This window comes from Natator depressus, chromosome 2 (genome assembly GCF_965152275.1).
Source record: "Natator depressus isolate rNatDep1 chromosome 2, rNatDep2.hap1, whole genome shotgun sequence".
Lineage (NCBI taxonomy): Eukaryota > Metazoa > Chordata > Testudines > Cheloniidae > Natator > Natator depressus.
The window spans coordinates 24,298,744-24,321,312 of NC_134235.1; the positions used below are offsets into that span (position 1 = coordinate 24,298,744).

Consider the following 22,569-nt stretch of genomic DNA (forward strand, 5'->3'; position numbering starts at 1 on the left):
GCCGCTGCTCTCCGGCTGCCCAGCTCTGAATACAGGACCACCGCCAACAGCAGTGCATAAGTAAGTGTAGTAATACCCTGACCCTCTACAATAACCCTGTGAACCCCACACAGCCTCTTTTTGGGTCAGGACCCCTACAGTTAGAGCACCATGACATTTCAGATTTAAATATCTGAAATCATGACATTTACCATTTTTAAAATCCTCTTGAACGTAAAATTGACCAGAAATGGACTGTGAATTTGGTAGGGCCCTACTTATGACCTTAAGTTGAATACCTTTGGGGTCCATCGTATTGAAAATGTAATTGTTTATGTGTTATTATGGAACTGTACATAACTTTTTTAGGAGAGAATTAATGCAATCTCCGGAAAGCATCATACCATTCAAAAGGACAATAAATTCTCACCTCTGAAGCCAACCTTTTGAAGCTATGCCCTAGGGAGAGAACCTGATTGTCTACTGATTGTCTGCTCCTGGAAACTCCAAATCAAAGAACCCCTAACTGTATACAGGAGGCACTAAACTTTTCACGAGTGTTCTTGTTCTAGGCAAAAATGGGTTACGAACTTAAAATCACCAGAAAACTCTTGTGTGGGGTTTTTAAGGACTGCTCACAGGCCAGAACCACTGTTTGTGTGAGGTGGTCTCTGGTAATCTTATTAGCCCATGTGTAGGTTCTTTTATTGTTTTTAATGTTTTCCCTGTAATGCTTTTACCTTACAAATACAATGTACTTGCTCAGAAAGAGCTGTGTGGTGACTTTTAACTGTTGGCAATTTCTCTGTTATTAGTCTCTGAAGAGAAAGCAAAGTGCAGAGGCTGGCCATTTTGGCAGTCTGTCCTGCTGGGTGAATTCACAATAGTCAGAGAGCTGTGCAGCCTGGAGATAACAGGTCAGAAGAGAGAGAGACGCATGTCTCCACTCAAATAAGCCAATGGCTGGGGAGCCTGCCCTTGCTGGATCACAGAAAGGGAACAAAGGTTCAGTTGCCCTGAACTGTGACAACAGGTAAGTAAAATCATTTAGCACTATCAGACCATTAACAGAAAGGATTGACCCATGGAGCCCAGCCACCCAATACCCAATTCCCTGCTCTGTCCCCCAAGATGATGTTCTTCTTACTACCCATATCCCGCCCTGTTTCTATCTACATAGGTACTTACATTGTCCTCATCATTGGTATTATATGAGAATGAATGATGATAGCCCTGTCTCCTTGTTTGTCTGCCTCTCTCACAAAAGTCTGGGCTCTCTTCCACTCCATCTCTAAGAATGGGAGGCCCTGCCTATGTTAGTGTGCAAGGCCACTGCCTTCTCATTCAAATCCCTCCTCAAGACACATTTCTACTAAGATAAGATGCCAACAGGAAGTTATACAACCAGTATCAGGCAGGTAGAGTAGCAACTGGGGGAAGAGAACAGAGCCAGAGGCCGCAACAGCCATGACCATGCTATGTTGGAAACACCTCTCCTTTGAGTGTGGGCAGGGAGTGTCACAGAAGCAAAGGAATCAGTGACAGCATGGCTCAATTGGAGCTCTCCATTACATTAAGGGAGGGGAATCCTCATAGACTTGCTTCCTCCAGAGGAATCCGGCTGATGGCGGTCAAACTTATACTGTTTATGTTTTCTAACAGCCATAAGCAGGAAAGTATTGTAATGGAACAGATCAACACCTCACAATGAGTAACAGTTGAATAAATCAGTAGGAACAAAGTCACGTATCCAATGAGGAACTAGGAACAAGCAAGCTGCAGGAGCCTTTGGAACTGTATTGTGCACATCATGCATACCACTCTTCCCACCTCCTGCAGGTCATCTCAGAGTTAAGGGCATTTTGCTAAGTGCCTCACCCTAGTTCAATGGTGCTTTGCAACACTGCAATTTGTCTCCACTGCTAAAAATGGTGTGTTTTTTGCTCCAGGGAAACTAAGGTTATGTCTACACTATGCAGCTTTTACGCAGCCACTACAGCCATGCCGCTAAAAGGCGTGCAGGGTAGCCACTGTTTGTCAGCAGGAGAGAGCTCTCTTGTGGACAAAAAACTTCCACCCATAACGAGCGGTGTTAGCATTGTCAGCAGGAGAGCGCTCCTGCCGACAAAGCGCTGTTCACACCAGCGCTTGTCATCAGCGAAACTTTTGTCTTTCAGTGTATGTGTGTGTGTGTGTGTGTTTTTATCACCTCTGAATGACAAAAGTTTTATCTTTCACTTGCCAGTGTAGACAAAGCCTAACACACATGAGGTATCCCACGGTAAAAACACAGTGAAGATAAAGCACTTTAAATTTAACACAAAGTAAACCTGTCATGGTCAATCCCTGGTAGGGGTATCCAGCTGTTTACTGTGTCTTCATTGTGTTTGTACCTCAGGATAGCTCATCTGTGCTTGTTACCCCAAGATGAAAATGCTCTTTTAGCACTGAAAACAAAGCCTTAGAGAAAACTAATACCGTTTCTCATGAATAAACAGAAAGGTCATGCCAATCAGCCAAAACTGTGATGTTCCAAGGGCTGACTAATGAACCAGCCTGCTTTGCTCCTTGCTGTTTATTTTTTGAAGTGCCAGAAGCACACAGCATTGTTTAGTGCTTTAGAAAAGCCAGTGTCACTCAGCTTTATTGTGCTTCGTGTCAGTGCTAAATTTGTAGGCTCTCCAAGCCAACACCCCAAGGTCTTTGTTAAGATGAGGATTTTACATTTTGGAGGCAATTCAGTTCCTGGTTGTAAGACTCTAATTACACCACTAATGATGGTGTCCCATTCTGCTGAGCTCATCGTTTTGGATATTCTCATTTAATAACAACAAAATAGAGTTTAGGAATTATCCCCATTTTTAAAATGAGACAGAGAGGTTTGGAGTCTTGTCCATAATGACAAGAAGGACCTGCTGTCAGAGCCAAGGCTAAAATTCAGGAGTACCTACTTCTCCGCCCCATTATCAGACCATTAAAATATTTCATAGTGGACTCCTGGCAGTATTGTATTATAATAGCAAAATAATGTAAAACAAACTCATGAAACTTCTCTTTGTGATAATCTCATAGATAATTTACTAAAGCTGAAGAAGACATGCTATATTTATACAACATTCTAATGGAATTTTTATTCCAACTCTCATGGGGCTGGGCCATCGTGAATATTTACAGGGAAATATATATTCCAATTACCAAGTATCTATAATTATTAATATAAATATAATAGATTAGTTCTGGTTTAATTTTAATATTTTCTGAACTGTATGCAATTCTTCTCAAGTAAATATATCCTCTCTATCATGTTACCCTCTTTTCTTTATTAGTACAATTGTTTTGACATTCTTAAGAAATCATGACTCCTGGATCATTAGAAAATCAACACACGTTTTTACTACAGGTGTCACAAAGAAGTCTAAAATTGTGGAGTGACTATTGCCCATGACACTCCATAGCCTAATTTGCTTCTGATGATATCCCTGTGTATCTTACAATAATAAACCTTGTTTTGACTAATATACTAAGTAACCGTGAGATAGAGGTTACAAGACAGAATGGGCCACACTCATCCCTTGTGTAACTAGTTGTAGACAATGGAGTTATGCCAGGGATGAGTTTGATCTAGTACGTGAACATAACTGGAAAGAACATAGTCAGAATGATGCTATCATCATCTGTTGTAGAAACACAAAGAGATATGCTTTGCCATCAGAATATTCTCCCCTCTCACATAAACAGTGTAAGTACAGAATTCTGAGTGCTCATTCAACTGTTAAAAAATTCCCAAATTCTGAGTTATACCTACATTAAAAATATAAATATCAGGGTGCCAGCTCTCAGCCTCAGGAAGAGTAAATACTTGACTCCTGAATATTGTGTTACTTAATAGGTGCTCCTTGCCAAATATCAGTGTTAATGCAAAATTAAGCAGATTGAAAAACCAAGCTCTTAAAAAGGAAGGAAATTCTAAAAGTGAACAATGAGCGCTCAATTTTAGGTGCCTCCTTGTGCTTATGTGGTCAAATAAGGTATTTTTAAAAAGTTATTCCTGTGGGGCATTGACTATTTTCTGCTCTGAAGTTGCACAATGTTTTCCATCTGAGTCACTCGACTTTAAGACTTCACCTTCAGGGCTGAAATTCTCCATATCTGATCTCTGCCCAAGGGTGACTTTATCTGGAGTTAGAGACTAGCAGCCGTGTTAGTCTGTATTTGCAAAAAGAAAAGGAGTACTTGTGGCACCTTAGAGACTAACCAATTTATTTGAGCATAAGCTTTTGTGAGCTACAGCATCCGATGAAGTGAGCTGTAGCTCACGAAAGCTTATGCTCAAATAAATTGGTTAGTCTCTAAGGTGCCACAAGTACTCCTTTTCTTTTATCTGGAGTGTCTGAGCAAAAATGGCTCCACCAGTTTTGAGCACAAAGAGAATGGGGGATAATGGAATTCTATTTTTTGAACAACCTCACAGATGAAATGGTTGCATTTTGAAGCTTAGCATGGAAACAGCCTTCAAAAAGGAGCAGTGCATAGCCTTGTTCCTGAGGAATCTGGCTTGAACAAGTTACAAGCATTTGAAAATTACATATTGGGAATGTACAGTAGCTTGTCTTTTGCTAAAATTCTTAAATGTGGACCTACAGAGCATGGGTGCTCATCTCATCAGTCAGCTTACCCATCACGTATTTTGATTCAGTCAGTAGAGAAGGAAGGAAAGAATCCCAAACAATTTGCAGTCACAGAGAGATGTACAGATTTGCCTAGCATGGACTTTCTTAGGTGTAATTCAGTGGATGAGGTTGTTAACAACCTTAAAACTAACTTAGATGGGCAAGCTATGAAACTAAGGAAAGCCCTACCCATGGTTAAGAAGGAAAAGTACAGTAAATTGGTGTTTACAAAATTATTAAAATACATAAGAATTTATCATACAAATCCTAAGTCAGTACATATATACTGGATAATACACACAAGAGTAGAGATAAGGTTGCATGTCGTGCTTCCCTTCTCATCTACACCTGTTTTGCATGGGTGTAACTGCACTGGATTCAATGGCATTACTCCTGATTTACATCAGTGTAAGTGCAAGGAAATTCAGGCCCCTTAAACCTGACATATCCCAGCCTTTGTTCTTAATACTGCAGCTTTAGCAGTTTTTGTATGGCTCTATCGATACATTATTTGCCAAATAGTACAACAGATAAAATACAATACAAATGGCAACTTCCTGTATAATTTTACATACACTTTCTAACACTTACCTACAATCTTGTGATCAGCAAAGGCCACAAACAACTCTCAGATTTGCAGTGAGAGGGAAGCACAGCAGGAAAGCAAACATTATCTTTATTCAAATTTCACAAAACTGGAGAGGATTTACAAAATGTGAAAAGCTATTTTAATAAATTAGATGACTCACGCTTTAAAACCCAGGTAATTTTCACAACCATCTTTTTCCTTCAATCTCACCCACAATTTCAGTCCGACATGATTTTTAATAATGATGATATCTCAGCTACCACCACCCGTTAAAATGGGATTATGGCTATTTTATGTCATCGCTGCAGAGCAAAGGAAACGGAGTGTCCAGGTGAATCTGCTTGCTAGCAGTTCTCAAGTCAACAGCCAGACTGGAAGTGGGAAAATGTTAGCAAACTGTATGGGATTTTAAGACCTGATGTCTCATGTCTTTTTCACAGCTGGAAACAAATGCTTTACTCCATTCTGAAGATGAGAAACACTGCTTTCCAGAAGCACACAGAATACAATTCTAATCCTTTTGCTAATTTGCTAACGTTTCTAACATTATGTTACACTGATGTAAAACAGGAGTAACTCCACTGGTTATGACAGAGACCTGTTGGTGTAAAACTGACGTAAAGGCCACAGATCCTTAACTGTCACTAGTCCCTCCAAAAAATAATATTTTTTGGCAATAATCCAAGATGTAATATTGCAAGTCCCAGACCTCAATGTATTGTTTTGATCTTTGAAACAACAGGCCATTGCCCTGAAGTTTACACTCTAAAGAAACAGCGAGTATAATACACACTCACACAAAAATACACGACAAGGAGCAGATCCTAACTGAAATGCCTCGCAGAGCAGGTGGTTTTTAGAAATTATCTAAAAAAGGGCAGGGAAGGAGCTTGGTGTACATGAATTGGATAAACCATCCTTCTGTGACTGAACTGTTTTCTAACCTGGCTTTTCCACACCCCTCCTATGAAATGTTTTGGATCAACTCTGATTTCTTTTTGATTCTTCCCTTTTGAACACTACCCCAAGAAGAACTAGTGTTTAAAAAAGCACACAATAAAGGAACATTATTGTGACAGTCTGTATCCCTATGTTCATTCTTTTTAAAGTATGGCTTGTGAGGTATCATTTAAAAACTCATAATGTGCTGATCATTATTGTCCTGGTAAAATATGTGTGGCAACATTGTACGTAAACGTATAAGATTCTACTGTATAACATTACTGAGACAGGTTTCAGAGTAACAGCCGTGTTAGTCTGTATTCGCAAAAAGAAAAGGAGTACTTGTGGCACCTTAGAGACTAACCAATTTATTTGAGCATGAGGATGCATCTGATGAAGTGAGCTGTAGCTCACGAAAGCTCATGCTCAAATAAATTGGTTAGTCTCTAAGGTGCCACAAGTACTCCCTTTCTTTTTGCGATTACTGAGACATAATCCAAGTTTAGAAAAGCAGGTAGAAACCAGTTCCTCAAAGACAAAAGGCAAACTGATGTCTTAGCCAGGTGTCAACAAAACCAAATGGACTATCACCTGATTAAGTGGCCATTCTTTGGCAGGAAAAAGGGTGTGAGTGAGAAATTTACATCTTGGCAAAGAAGCTGCTGGAAGTTCCTGTCACACAGACTTTCTGTCTCCTGAACCCCAGCTGGAGATGATTCTCAAGAGGAGGAAAAGATATAAAAATGGGGAACAGATGCCCCAACTCATCACTCCCTTCATCTCTACTCACAGCAGCAACAACAACTGAAGGACAAGGCAATCAACACTGAACTGGGGGAGGGGGTCCTGGCTGAAAGGATTCCAGCCAGTAAGACAGCTAAAGCATGTGGTGAGAGAAACCTTTGCTTTGAATTCGTTTAGCTTGTTAAGTTACATATTAGATATATTTTACCTTTTATTTACTTGTAACAAATTATGACTTTTATGCCTCATTACTTGTAATCACTTAAAATCTATCTTTCTGTATATAAACCAGTATGTGTTTGTATTGAAGTGTTCGGGATCCTTCATTTGGGATAACAAGATTTGTGCACATCATTTTCTATTAACAAAATGATGGACTTTATATGAGCTTGTGTTGTCCAGGAGGGTACTGGGCAGTACAAGACGCACATTTCTGGGGGGAAATCTGAGACTGGGAATATGCTGGTGTTTCCCTGAAATGTAATTCACGAGTGGCTGGCTATAGCGCTCCTACAGAATAGCAGGGAGTGATTTACATGCCGAAGGCTGTGTGTGAGCAGACCAGGAGTGGTTGCTCTCACAGCGAAGCAATGTAAGAGGCACCTCAGGTTGGTGAATTGAGGGAACACAGCTGTCCGTCAGTCCAGATTGTGCCCTGGTTAATGTCATAGTTATAAAATAACAATGCCCTTTAACTGCCCTTCTTGGAGGAGAATACACAGCTTTCTAAGGCTGCCTCTTATTCCTCTGGCCTTTTGCCAGCTCAGTTTCTGTGTCTTGGAGACAGAAAACAGAATGAGGGCCAACTTGTTGAAAACGTGTGCACACTTTTGCATGAGGCTCTGGCAGGGTGAGCCTGCAGACTTTAAAAACAAAATTAGGCCCTGGCTCTGTAGTCACCCAGTATTCACCATACACTCAATCACTAAAGCCCTGCATGGATACAAAATTTGTATCCGCATCCGATCCATGATCTGCGAGCTGCAAATACGATCTGTGGATACAGATATCCACACATATAAAGCAGATATCCATAGATTTGCAGGGCTTTAGATACAAAATTTGGATCTGCATCTATCCACGATCCATAAAAATGGTCCTCCAATATCCACATCCGCGGATGCGGATATAAAGAGGATATCCATGGATTTGCAGGGCTCTATCAATCACAGTCTTGATATCTTTCACCCACCACTGCAGAATACAGCCACTGGGATTCTTCAAATTTCATTTCTCCTTTGTTCATTCCTGCTGCTTTTCACAATGTAAACGCTAAAAGATTAAAATAAATGGCACTATATTTTTCATTGGATTGTGCTTTTCCTTTTCCTCTCAAAGGCTTCCTGTTTTTCAACAGCTAATCTAGCATCTGCAAATGTGTTTTAATAATGGTACCTATTCAGACTAGTTTCTTCCTACACATTGATGAATCACATCTGTTTGGAGCTCTCTCAAGCTAAGGAAGAGTCAGAACATTTGCCCATACGTTCAATAAGCAGACAGCCAATTATTGGTCCTTGATTCTCCCTACTATATAAACATGATACATATATTTCTAGCCTTATGAATATGTATTTTTTATTTGAACTGTAGATAAAACCATCTGTGTACATACTCCAACAGATGTTTAAGCTCTTGCTAGGACACAAACCAAAATGGTATTGTTTCCACATTTGTACTGCAAACATTTCACTTTCCACATGCAGTACATGTAATGTTGAACTGTTTCAGTTTCAGAGTGTCTCATATAAACAAGGAGATAGCGTCTCAGTGTAAATCGTTAGATCTGTTCCAAATTACACTAGCTGAGGATATGTCCCTGTATATACACATACATACACACACACACACATTGTAGGTCAGAAAAAAAGTTGTGATGTAATGAGAGAACCACATTTCATGCATCATATCTACGAAATATGACATTTTTAAGCAGTATAAGAAAAACTTAAGCAACAGGATTCCAATGTACAGGACTCTGAAGTCCAATGGTAGCTTATCGCCTATCAAATAATGTATCTTGTACTGATTGTTCACTGCTTCAACACTGTACTTCAGGTAGATTAAAGCATGAAAGCAGGCTAAAGTTTGTAAATGTAGTATCTAGAGACATAAAGGGTAACAAGAAAACATTCTTCAAATATATTAGAAGCAAGAGGAATACCAAGGACAGGGTAGGCCTCAATGATGGGGGGAAAATAATAGAAAATGTGGAAATGGCAGAGGTGCTTAACGACTTGTTTGTTTGGGTTTTCACCAAGAAGGTTGGTGGTGAGTGGATGTCTAACATAGTGAATGCCAGTGAAAATGAGGTAGGATCAGAGGCTAAAATAGCAAAAGAACAAGTTAAAAATTATTTAGACAAGTTAGATGTCTTAAAGTCACCAGGACCTGATAAAATGCATCCTAGAATACTCAAGGAGCTCACTGAGGAGATATCTGAGCCATTAGCGATTATCTTTGAAAAGTCATGGAAGTCAGGAGAGATTCAAGATGACTGGAAAAGGAAAAATATAGTGCCAATCTATAAAAAGGGAAATAAGGACAACCCAGGGAATTACAGACTAGTCAGTTTAACTTCTGTACCTGGAAAGACAAGGGAGCAATAACGGGCCGAATTATTAAGCAATCAATTTGCAAACATCTAGAAGAAAATAAGGTGATGAGTAACACTCAGCATGGATTTGTCAAGAACAAATCATGTCAAACCAACCTGACAGCTTTCTTAGACAGGGTAATGAGCCTTGTGGATGGGGGGAAGTGGTAAGCGTGGGATATCTTAACTTTAGTAAAGCTTTTGATACTGTCTTGCATGATCTTCTCATAAACAAACTGGGGAAATGCAACCTAGATGGAGCTACTATAAAGGTGAGTGCAAAACTGGTTGGAAAACCATTCCCAGAGAATAGTTATCAGTGGTTCACAGTCATGCTGGAAGGGCATAATGAGTGGAGTCCCGCAGGGATCAGTTCTGGGTCCGGTTCTGTTCAGTATCTTCATCAATGATTTAGATAATGGCATAGAGAGTACACTTATAAAGTTTGAGGGACGATACCAAGCTGGGAGTGGTTGCAAGTGCTTTGGAGGGTAGGATTAAAATTCAAAATGATCTGGACAAACTGGAGAAATGGTCTGAAGTAAATAGGATGAAATTCAATAAGGACAAATGCAAAGTACTCCATTTAGGAAGGAACAATCAGTTGCACACATACAAAATAGGAAATGACTGCCCAGGAAGGAGTACTTCGGAAAGGGATCTGGGGGTCATAGTGGACCATAAGCTAAATATGAGTCAACAGTGTGACAGTGTTGCAAAAAAAGGAAACATCATTCTGGGACGTATTAGCAGGAGTGTTGTAAGTAAGACACGAGAAGTAATTCTTCTGCTCTACTTTGCACTAATTAGGTCACAACTGGAGTACTGTGTCCAGTTCTGGGAGCCACATGTCAGGAAAGATGCGGACAAATTGGAGAAAGTCCAGTGAAGAGCAACAAAAATGATTAAAGGTCTAGAAAACATGACCTATGAGGGAAGATTGAAAAAATTGGGTTTGTTTAGTCTGGAAAAGAGAAGACTGAGTGCGGACAGGATAATAGTTTTCAAGTACATAAAAGGTTGTAACAAAGAAACAGAAGAAAAATAGTTCTTCTTAACCTCTGAGGATAGGACAAGAAGCAATGGGCTTAAATTGCAGCAAGGAAGGTTTAGATTGGACATTAGGAAAAAATTTCTAACTGTCAGGGTGGTTAAGCACTGAAATAAAATGGCCTAGGGAGGCTGTGGAATCTCCATCATTGGAGATTTTTAAAAGCAGGTTAGACAAACACCTGTCAGGAATGGTCTAGATAATATAGTCCTGCCATGAGTGCAGGGGACTGGACTAGATGACCTCTCGAGGTCCCTTCCAGTCCTATGATTCTATGATCTTTTTCTGAAAGTGTAAGAATGCTTTCAAAGGCAGTGGATTTTATCTAGAATATTAAATAAAACCAGCATTACCATGCACTCAGTTCAGTAGTCTGTTCAGTGAATCATTACACTCTGCCTATGTGCATGTTTAGTCTTTAACAAAGCAAGTTTATAGAACATAGTTATCTGCTTTTCTTTGCTTCTAAATAAAGTATGCAAACTACAGAGTTTGTGGGTAGGGGATAGAAGAAGATGAAAAAGGCCTATCTGGTCATCTTTTATGTTGCAGCTGTTAAAAATTGTAACTTCTGTCAGAAAAACAGGATGAAGATAATTTGGAAACAAGTCTTCCTGCTTTACTTATACAGCCCCATAGATGTGCATGGTACATCATGAAACAAATAAAGACGAGTTCACTGCCCACAAGAACAACACTGGAAGGACGGAGATAACACAGGGAGGGGGTGGTAAAGAGGAAGAATGAAACTGAGGGCAATGAGATTACATGATCACATGGGAGGCTCTCACTCCTTACCCACCTTAAGAGTAAAAACTTGAAAAAACTTGAACTGATAACAGAAGGTTGTTTTTAAAACCTGATGTAAAGTAAATAAAACGGACTGCAGATTTAGCATAATAAGTTAAATTGGGTGAAATCTGTATTTGAATTCCTCAAGGGACACAGCTAGCATGGAATTTTGTAAAACAAACAACCAAAAAACCTATGGTGAATATGCCCCTATGGACATCACCTTTAACTTGGTCATATTTACACTAAAATCAGTTATAGTGCTGGGGGGTCTCTAAGACATCTTTAGGGTGCTGAATGGAGGTTTGTGTCACTGAGATAAGGCAGGACATCACCTGTAAAGAATGATTTTATGATCTTTAGCACAGACGCTGATGGCCTGAATACCTGGAGAATTTCTGATAGCTATTGCAAGAGATTCAAGGATTAAAACAAACAGAAAAGGTGATAAAGCACATTCTTGTGTCACTCTTCAAGGGGGAAAGTCTCTGGTTAGGAGCCATTCCAGGCAAGGAAAGCACATGGTGAATTACCAACAGTTACATGGAGGTTATGAATTGAGGAATGAAATTATCTCCAGTATCAGCAAGTCATAGCCCAAGAGAGAGAATGGCAATTAAGGAAGCTGTACATTTCAATGCCATGTTTTACTCAAAAAATGAGAAACAATAGTTAAAAATAGGGAATTGAGAAATATATTAATGTAACACGTACACTATAATAAATGAAAGATGCTTCTGGACAGATCAGCAAAAGACAATCAGATCATAAGGCTTTTTAAAATTTTCTTCTACTTTTCAGGTTTGTACACAACTTTAATCAAATGTGGTTTACTGGTGAATACGTAAAACAGCATTATACCTTGCTGCTTTAATATTGCATTCCTTGGCTTAGGGCAAGTTTCTTGTTACACAATGCTACTATATTTCTGCTTGCAAAAGGTGGAAGAAAATTAAAACATTTTTAACATGTTTTTGCAATGTAAAAACTGATAGCGGAAGTCAACACTTATTGTACAAGCCACTGTGAACATTGTTTTCATCCACGAGAACAGTGGACGATTAGTTGACAATAGACAAAATCTTGAGAGGTGCTGAGCTCCCCCATCTGCTATAAGTTAATACGATCTGCATGTGCTCAGCACCTCTCAAAATTGGGCCCAGTGCAATCAACCAGATTAAATTTTTTAAATTGTAAAATTTATTCAGATTTAAATAATAATTTTATAAAACTACTACAAGAAAACCCTTATTCAAACAGGAACTCTGCTCACCAGCTACCTTCAAAAGAGCTTCTTTCCATTCCTGCATCTTTCAGGGAAGCAAATGCTGAGCCCTCTCCACAAACCCTATCAAACAGATATCTTAGTGCTGATGGAAATGATCAGGTGGAGAGCTCTGGATTCTACAGACCTGTTTATCACCACAACAGGTACAGCATAGTCAGCAAGAATTCAAGCTTCTTCAAAACACACCACCTCTGAGGATCATCTCTATTCTACGCTGTCTACTTCTAGGCCATAGGGGATAGTTCAATGACAAATGAGACTCAGAGTAGAGATACCAATTAGTCACAATTGTGATGTGAACAGTTTCCCACCAGGAACTGGGCTAAACTCATTGACTGTTTCATCCTGGCCCCCAATCATCCTTCAGATGCTAATGTTTGGCTACTACTGACCTGGTCCAAATTCAAACTGATAATCTAAAAGAGAAAAGGGACTAGTAATGGAAGACAGAACCTAAAGCCATCCATTTCCTTACTCTTGTTTCTAAACTATGTCTTAGTTCTACAAAAGAGTTGGAAGAAGACTTTTAGCTTCACAGGTATGATCTTCTTTACTGATTTGGAAGAGATTGCAAACAGCATATTAATGAAACTCACAGAAGATACTAAATTGAGAGGACTTAACACCAGTCACGACAGAGGACTAATTCAAAGGGAAATAGGGAGACAAAAAGCATGGGGAGAAAACAACAAATGAGATTTAATTTGGAAAAAAGCAGGGAAATAACATCATAAATATAACAATAGTAATATGCAAGGGAATTCTGGGCCCTGTTCTGTACTGCCCTTCACTGCCTGTAGTGCTTGACACCAGTGCAGAGTGCTACCTGATTTGGTAACATTTTACATTCACTTTGCACTTCCGTCAGTGACTACACAAGGTGCAGGCACAAGACAATCAGACCCAGTGAATCCAGGAGAAAATAATCCAAAATACAGGCATCCAGATGTAAGCAGCAGCCTGGCAAGCAGGAACACTGAAAGAGATGAGTAATCTGGCATAGAAACAAGAGATTGAATGTTGCTTCCTAGGTACTGCATTTCTCATAAATTGGAACTGGATACAAGCACAAGCTGTACTGCATATACAATGAAGTAAAATCAATATGTGTCTAAATTTGGTGAGAATTTTTAAAGCATTTAAAAATATACTATTTTAAGACGCTGCCACAGAGCATATGCAACTACTGCCTGGCAAACACAAGTGGTGTCATAGGAAAGGACTTCCCTCTCCCAATATGAACCAGATCTAAAAGGGAAAGCGCTTAACAGCTTGAGATCCCTTGATCTTGATCTGATCCCAGACCTGCAGCTTGACTGACTGCAAGCCTGAAGATATGCATACAGTCCTGCAACTCCGTATCCATGGGGCTCTGGGTGAAAGAGGAGGAACACTCACATGCCAATCTTTGCAGTATCAACCACATTTATTCTCCTCACCTAACCATGCAGCATTAATTTATATTACAAGGGCCAGACAAACTGCTAACATGCTGACCTTGAAGTTAGCAAATTAAGGACCAAATCCTTCTCCAGCAAGTCTTGTACAGGAAGCAGGAATGCTGCCTAGTATGTTGGTCCTGTGGTCCTGGGATCCTGACAGGATTCCAGGAGGAATGAGCCATGAGGCTTACATTGCTGTACCTTTGTAACGGAGTAGGTCACATATCAAGCTAGCATGTGTTAAAAGCAGTCTTTTGGGGGACTGGCCTCATCCCTCAGCAGAAAAAACATGCCATGATGTGCCAACTGATGTTGTAGCCCCTCCCCCCTCCTTAGAAATCTGTTGAGCGGGGGTTCCCAAACTGTAGGCCACGGTCCAAAGGTGGGCATTGACACAGTCCCGGGTGGTCTGCCATCATGGGTGGAGTTTTGGCAGAGCAAGTGGTGACGCCAGGCGCTCTGAGCATCCAGATCAGTTTCCCCACGTGGGTTGGGTAATCGCCGCCACACCCTCCAGGCTCAGGTAGGTGTAGTCCTTGGTGCCCGTGAACCACTGAGTGCTGGTGGTCACAGTGACTGGGTAGGATGACATGACCCAGCCTGGCATACACACAGCCACAAGGAGTGAAGCTTCCCCACTGTGCCAATTAGGGACTGGGCACACAGCCTGGCCCTGCAGCAGCACCCCCTCGGACACAGCCCCTCCCGACACCCTGAGCTACACCTCTGCCTGCACCCTGAGCTACCCCACTCTGCACACAACCCCAGCTACTTCCTGCCTGCACCCTCATATACACTCTTGCCTGCACCCAGAGCTACCCTCCTCTTTGCACGTAGCCCCTAGATACCCCTGCCTGCACCCTGAGCTGGCTGAAAGACTGAAAATTGTAGATGAGATCAGGTTGAGCCTCACTAACATATGTCCCCAGCTGGAAAAACTGAGCAAGGAGAAGCAGGCACATCCATCCCATTAAAAAGACTCCTGGTCTATAAGTTATTTTATATTTTATTTACAATAGTTGATTTTTTTCTAATTAGTAGAGACTAGGGTTGGGTCTTTACTTAGCACAGATATGCAAATTTTACACTAAAAAGGAAACTGAAAACACAATATAATGTTCAAAGTTGGACAACTATTTTGTTTGAAAATCAAATAATAACACAATGTGGTTTTTAACAATTTTCTTAACATTGTGTTGCTTACTGTTCAGTTTTAGACAAAATTATGTTTTGCCTCTTTGAACACCGCATTTTGCTCTCAACATTTTTTTAAAGTATAGTTTTACTAAACCTGTTTGGTTACAAAGATCTTGAAACACTGCTTTGAGTGTTAGGGCTTTCTGTCATTACAATTGTTCACATTAAAATGAAAAGGAAACACGTACATGTACATTGTTTATTTAAAGTGTTATAGTTTATATGAATGTAATCATTAAAATAAACTAAAATAATAATAATAAATAACATTAATAATTTTCCTCAAGAAGTGTTAATAGTGGGCTTCGGTGGCTATTGCAGCTGCACGGGGGGGGGGGGCCTCAGGGACAAAAGTTTGGGAACCCCTGGATTAGAGCAGCTTGGGGACTGCTCTAATCTATTGCAGAACTGGGCAAACTGAGAGCTGTAACTAGCTCCCTCACACCTCCTCTCACCCCTCTGCTGCCCATTGAACTGAGAGAATTTTAGTCACAGCAGATAATCTGTCCCAGTGCTTCCAACTCTAGATAAAATATGACAGATTCCCTGTGTGTAAAAAAAACTCTTATGTCTGAACGTTAAAGATTCAGTGTGTCCAGATGTCTTAATTTTGAAGTGGAATTTTATAAAGCTGCAAAATTTGTCCTGTGCTCTTTTAGTTTTATGCATGCACAGACATGCTTCTCATTCCTTTATAGAATCTTTGCTCCAATCATCTGATTAATTTAATCAGTGGTTGCAAAGGCAGACTAAATACAGGTAATTGTCAGTGGCCACTCAAGCATTAAGAGATGTACAGGATATGCTGCCCTAATACACAAAGGGACAAATTTTCAGGCTATGACCTCTATTAGGGCATGCAATTTTTGTGACCCATGACTTGCATACACAAAGTAGAATACTCATATGAAACCACATTTGCTTGTACAAATCCTGTAGACGTTAACACGGCCATTTTCAAATTCAATCATAGTGTATGTAAAGTTGTGCATGCACAAAGGGAGGTCAGTCCGAGGTCCTTTTGAAAATTTACCCCAAGTTGTTTATCAACTGGCTACAGTACAACACTTCTGAAGTTGAAACGTGTCACCTTTCTACGACATTTGCATAATTCCTTTTAAACACCTAGTTTCCCTTTTAAAATTAAGCATAGTTAATAGCTTCCTGTGTGAAATCTGGTTTGAGGCTGACTGATTAAAATGAAGACAAACATGACAGGAAATTGTGCTCTGCATATGAGAAGAGCCAAATACGGCCTCAGCTGCAAAATATTTTTCTGAAGTCACCGGAATGAGAACAGGTATCAATAAATAAACCGGCACTATTTAGTTATAGATGGAAAATTACCTTGATAAAGACTAGTTCTATCATACTTACGATTGCAGAGGCAGTATAATAAAAAAAATAGAAGAGCAAAATGTTTTTTATTCTGCTTCATGCATATTCAATAATATTGTTTGCTAGAGATCACCTTTAGGGAAAGGAGGAATTTCATTCTCCATTCCTATTCAATCCATGTCCTTGCTGCTTGTACTGCCAACAAGAATGTCAATTAGTGTCAAGTGAAACTTTATAGATGATGACAAAGAAAGCACAAGGAACATAGTTTGGTGTTCAGATTCCAGAATAAACGCACTATGCTGGCAGTGGGGAAAAATACTGTTTTTACTGGTAAATGGAGTGCATTTGACTTAGAATTCAGTAAGGGGGAACAAACAGAGTATTACATACCCACTGTTACAGTCTGAGTCTAAAATTTAGTAAAGAAAAGCTCTCAAGTCTAGCTCCGCTATTAAGGAAAACTAAACTGCAACGACTTAGTAAGATACATAGATACATCCACTTGTTACAGCTCAATCTGTAATCGTCCATGTTAATCTTTCACCAAATAATTTCTAACCCTATCCAAACAAACAGCTTTAGTGAAACCTGTAGGACAGAATATCCTTATAAAACGAACTTCTGTTTTAAAAGAGTGCCCAGTGTATTCCCAAATATAGTGCTAAGTCCCCAGGCCCTGATTCAGTTTTCATTCCATCTTTATGCAAGCAAAATCTCTAAGAAGTTAATGGAATTTACCTTTGTCCAATAAAGGTGAATAAGGATCTCAGTGTTTCACTTACATTGGGTACAATTCTGCTCTAGCTTTATGAGATGACCACCTATGTTCAGCTACTGATTTTCATTGCCCTTGAGTGATCAATAAAGGTTCACGGGTTTCAAAACTGAATCAACAGACTTGCTACGAATTCCCGGGTAGATTGTGCTCTTGGCACCCTTTAGCCCACTGGAGACAGACGGACCAGGCGTAGGACTAGGAACAGAACAGAGTAGACTAGATGGGTGTGGAGGAACTCACTGTATCCAGAATAAACCAGGAGAAAGCCTGGTTGACTGGGCTTACCCAGGCAGCATACACCAGTAGGTCCAGCAAACTACCCCTTGTACGTACTGGCTGGTGTGGGAAAAGGAAACACCTTCACATCACCTCTCCCCCTTTACAATGAACTAGCGCCTCAGGGGCACTCAGTGGGAGCAGGACCTGCACCTTCCAGCCATACTGCGTGCAGTCCCTTGCAAGGGTGCAAGAGAGGATCTTTGTGCACCCACACAGGGCTCCCGAGGGTGACCCTTCGTTATTCCTTGGATTCTGTTAATGAGAACAATGCTTGCTTTGCAATAAATCTATCACATCCTGATTTTCTTTCCTCTGAACACATTTCAGCCATGAATCCAATTTTTTTTTTAAACCAGCTCACCCTGTATCTACATATAGAAACAGCTCAGGGTAAAAATACAAATGAAATAATTGTTGCTGTAGAGAGGAGGGGGAAATATTTTTACTTTGCACTAAGTCCTAACCTGGTGGCACTCTATAAATCAGACATTAGCACCAAGGGTAATTATAGAATTTGAAGCTGCCTCTTGTAAACATTCAGAAGTAGCTGCTGTTAATTACAAAGTAAATACAAACTTTGCACTTGATTAAAGTCACAGAGAAACTGTAGAAGCACTTTATAACACCAGGCCTTTTCCTTCCTTGAGGTTATAGGTATTGTCATAGAACAACAAAAAGACCCTGCTTCATGCAGCTACCTATTATTGTTAAATCTGTACTGTGTTCTAATCTATACAGGTCTTATGCCGTGCTCATCATTGTAGCATCTGAGCGCCTTCCAGTAGCACATTAAGCAATAACACATGTCACGTGTCTGTTCTCTCATCCCCTCTCTAGGGGGAGAAGTACGTGCAGTGAAGTGGTCTAGATTTATTTTTTTAATATTTACACACACACACACGCACACACGTGTTGGTATATGTTTATGTTAGAGAAGGTAAGATCGAAGAGATTCGCCTTGCACTTAGAGCACAAGGTGGTGAGGTTTGTGAGGGTCCTTAGTTCCTGGGGGAGTTCATTCCACGGTCTTGGGCTGCCCCCAAGAAAGCTCTGTCACCTGCACAGCTGAGCTTTACCCTTCTTGTAGCAAGTAATGTTGTGGCAGTAGCACCAAGGAGCCCCACTGTGCTGGGCACTGAACAGATACTAAATCCCTCCTTCAAAGACCTTACAGTGCAGGACTAACTGTAATAATGTTTCAGGTGAAAGTGATTTCCCCATCCTTTTCCAAATATACCTGGCCAATTGTGCAATACGATAGGGATAGGGACATTCTTTTCTGATATCAGATTATGATATGCTCATGTCCTGAAGCGTGAGGATTTATAAAGCTTGTAATTTTTATTCCAGCTAGTGTAATTTAGTGTAACTCTCCTTATTTATGGCTCTAATCCTTTGACTCTTACTAAGCTATTTACCTCAATTATATCCTAGGGCAGGGATCGGCAACCTTTGGCAAGCGGCCCGTCAGGGAAATCCGCTGGCGGGCCTGTTTGTTTACGTGCAGTGTCCGCAGGTTCGGCCGATTGCATCTCCCACTGGCCGCGGTTCGCCATTCCAGGCCAATGTGGGCTGTGGGAAGCGGCGGCCAGCACATCCCTTGGCCCGCGCCGCTTCCCGCAGCCCCCATTGGCCTGGAATGGCGAACCGCGGCCAGTGGGAGCTGTGATCGGCCGAACCTGCGGACGCTACAGGTAAACAAAGCGTCCCAGTCTGCCAGCAGATTTCCCTGACGGGCCGCGTGCCAAAGGCTGTCGATCCCTGTCCTAGGGCAATGACTTCCACTGTTTAATTATTCACCACCAAAAAAAGGTTGCCTTTTATTCATTACTTATTTGTTACTAGCAACTCAAACCCAAATTCTAGTGGTTTTGAGTGCTTTTGAAAATTCAACCCTTTCTTAAAAATAAGTATACAGCCATCTATCATTTAGATAGGAGTTAGTATTGGAAATGTTTTAGGACCAAACAGCGTGATCTGCAACCTCTTTACATGATCCAGCATGGAAAAAGTGTTGTAAAGAGTGTAGCTTTTTGTTACCAGGCAGTAAATTCCTCACCGTGCTGTATAATCCCATGCTCCAACAGTCTACGGCCAAGTTGTTCTGCCTCAGTCCTTGTTGTGACTTCTCCTTCCTGGATCAGCCACTCAATAAACTCAGATGCCATGAAGGTCCGTTCATACTTGACGCTCTCCTCTTCCCTGGCTAGTAAAAGTGTGTTCTCAGAATTCATCAGCCTGCCACGGAAGGAAAAATGAATATATGGGGAAAGCAATTCCTGATCCATTTTTGTAGACTAGGCAAACAGAAGCAACTTTTTATTGTCTTAATTATAAACAGTTCTTAATTATAAACTGGCATGTGGAACGCTAAAAACGAACAAAAACATTCTCAGGCTAATCATGTAAAACTGGGAATTGCAATTCAGAAAGCCAAAGAGGCTATTAACAGATGTCTAAGGAGTCTTGAAACGGATACTGTGAAATAAACTTACCAAAAAATAACTGTCCCAGTGTTTTGGATACACATTTATAAAACTGAAAACACTTTTCCTTAGCAATACTTGTCTTTGCTAGTTGAGTAACGTGATCTTATGAAGTTGAAATAAGCACAGCTGTCTTTCTGTTAGGTCCTCCTTTGTTTATTAGCGTCATTGAGAACACTCAAGGCACTAGTGTAGTAGGGTATATTAGTTACCTTGTGTTCTCTCTGCGAGCCAGCTACTTTGCTTGAAAGAAATCAAACTTTGTTGTTCCTCTATTTTTAAATTACTTGCTATTTGTTATTATTTATAGTACAGTAGTGGCTCGAGGCCCCAGACCATGACTGTGCTGGACACTATACAAATACGTGAGAGTCCCTACATTGAAAAGCTTACAGTCTAACCAGTATTGGTTACAAAGTGGTGAGGGTTGTATAACAAAACAAAAAGATGGTAATCAGAATCCAGAAAATGTTCCCCACACAAGGAGGATCATTTTAAATGGAGGCCAATTTATTTTGAGATCAAAACGTGTACCCAAAAATTCAGAGGAAAGCATCCTACGATGTTGTGTTTTCCCCCCTTTGAACACAATCAAGTTAATGCCATGTTCAAGATTGCCTCACCCTACAGGAAATGCTTTCTATTTTATATTGCTAAAAAGTTACGGTCCAAAACCTATTTGTAAATGAACTTATGACAGGTAAGAATGAATTTCAGCACCGTGTAAAATGCCATGCAGAGTGCACTGGAAACATCAACAACTTTGTTTATTAACTAAAGTGAAATGTAGACAGTGGCTGATCAAAGTTTAACTTCATCACTCCATCACTGTGCCACAGTGTTCACCTGAAAGTACTGGGCAATTCAGCACTTGGTCTTTGTCCACACTGCAATAAAGACCGTAACAGCTGCAGAGGGCCTGGGTCAGCTGACTTGGACTCAGAGAGCTCAGGCTATGGGGTTAAAAACTGCAGCATTCCGGCTCAGGTTGGAGGCCAGGTCTGACACCCCACAACGGACGTGGATCTCAGAACCCGAGCCCAAATGTCTACATGGCCAAAATGTCTACATGACTTGGTACTGCAGGTTATTTTACTGCAGTGTAGACCCCAGGCACCCTTTAAAAACAATCCCTATACCTTTTTGTACAACTGCATAGTAAGTTGGGAAGGAAGGATAGCCCAGTGGTTAGGGCGCAGCCTTGGTATTGGATTCAATTCCCTGCTCTCCCACAGACTTCCTGTGAATTTGGGCAAGTCACTTAGGCCCAGATTCTCAAAGGTAAGCACCTAACTTCCATTGAAATGAATGGGAGTTAAGCACCCCTTTGAGGATGTGAGCCTTAGTCTCTCTGTGCCTCAGATCCCCTTACGTAACAAGGGGATAATAGCACTTCATTCATCCTTAGCTCTATTTCTGCAGGTCTGCATTGCAGCATGGACTGCCTGATAACTACATGATCTTTAAGGGGACTTGTGGCCTAGTTTTCAAGGGCTAAGCTAAGTGTGTGCAGCATTTCTCAGGATCAGCATAACAATCCTCCCAAATCATTCTACAACCAGCCAATTGGAGATGTTACAACACAATTATCCTGGAACCGCTTAAGCTTTTTGCCCTTCTGGTCACAAATCAGAATGTGGTATTAATGTACATGAGCTTACTTTTAAATTGCTAAAGCATCTAGAGCTCATCTCAGCAGAAGAAATTGAGCACCTGTCCCTCCAGTTTTGTAAGTTCTGAGTCTTTGTAACCCATGAAGAATGGAAATCTGCATATGATCACCACCTCTCTTTTCCACTGACTTCCTGCATACATAAATTCCAACTGCAATTACCAGGGATCATTTTCAAATGTTAAATGACATGAAACTAAACCCACAGAAGATCTTTTAAAAACAAAACAATTTCATTTCTAGCTAATCTGAAGGGACACAACTATACATTAGATATATATTGATGTTACTGATTTCATACTCCCTTCAAATAACTAGGTCTAAATTGGTACACAAGCTGAGCTCTGATACCATGTGGAAGGGGCTGCCCCGTCTCCCCAAGACACCGCTCCCCATTCACTCCTCTCCACCCCGTCCCACCCATCGCTCATCCTTGCAGCCAGTAAAAGTGATGGGGCCATGGCCCTCTGCCCCCCTCCATTCCGGAACCCCTGATAACACTTGTGTTGGAAGGACACAATATTATATATTAACATCACTTCATCTGGGGAGATGTTTAGAATTAATTAATGGGGGCACCAGAAAGTGATGTTGTAGGAAGATACGGCGAAGGCTCATTTAAAAATGACAATGGTTTAAGCAGTTGGTCAGATAGACCGTGATCCTACTCTTTCAAGTCTAAAGGATTTATCCTACTGACTTGAATGGGAGTTAGCTGAAACC

General features: G+C 40.7%; 1 protein-coding gene across 2 annotated transcripts in view; it reads right to left on the minus strand.

The window, feature by feature from the left end:
• DEPTOR (DEP domain containing MTOR interacting protein) overlaps positions 1 to 22,569 on the minus strand; it is a 118,409-nt gene that overhangs the window by 35,963 nt on the left and 59,877 nt on the right. For both annotated transcript variants that reach the window (XM_074943905.1, XM_074943904.1), the window contains one exon: positions 19,748 to 19,926. In XM_074943905.1, the coding sequence (XP_074800006.1) occupies positions 19,748 to 19,926 (179 nt within the window). The remainder of the gene's footprint in view (positions 1 to 19,747; positions 19,927 to 22,569) is intronic.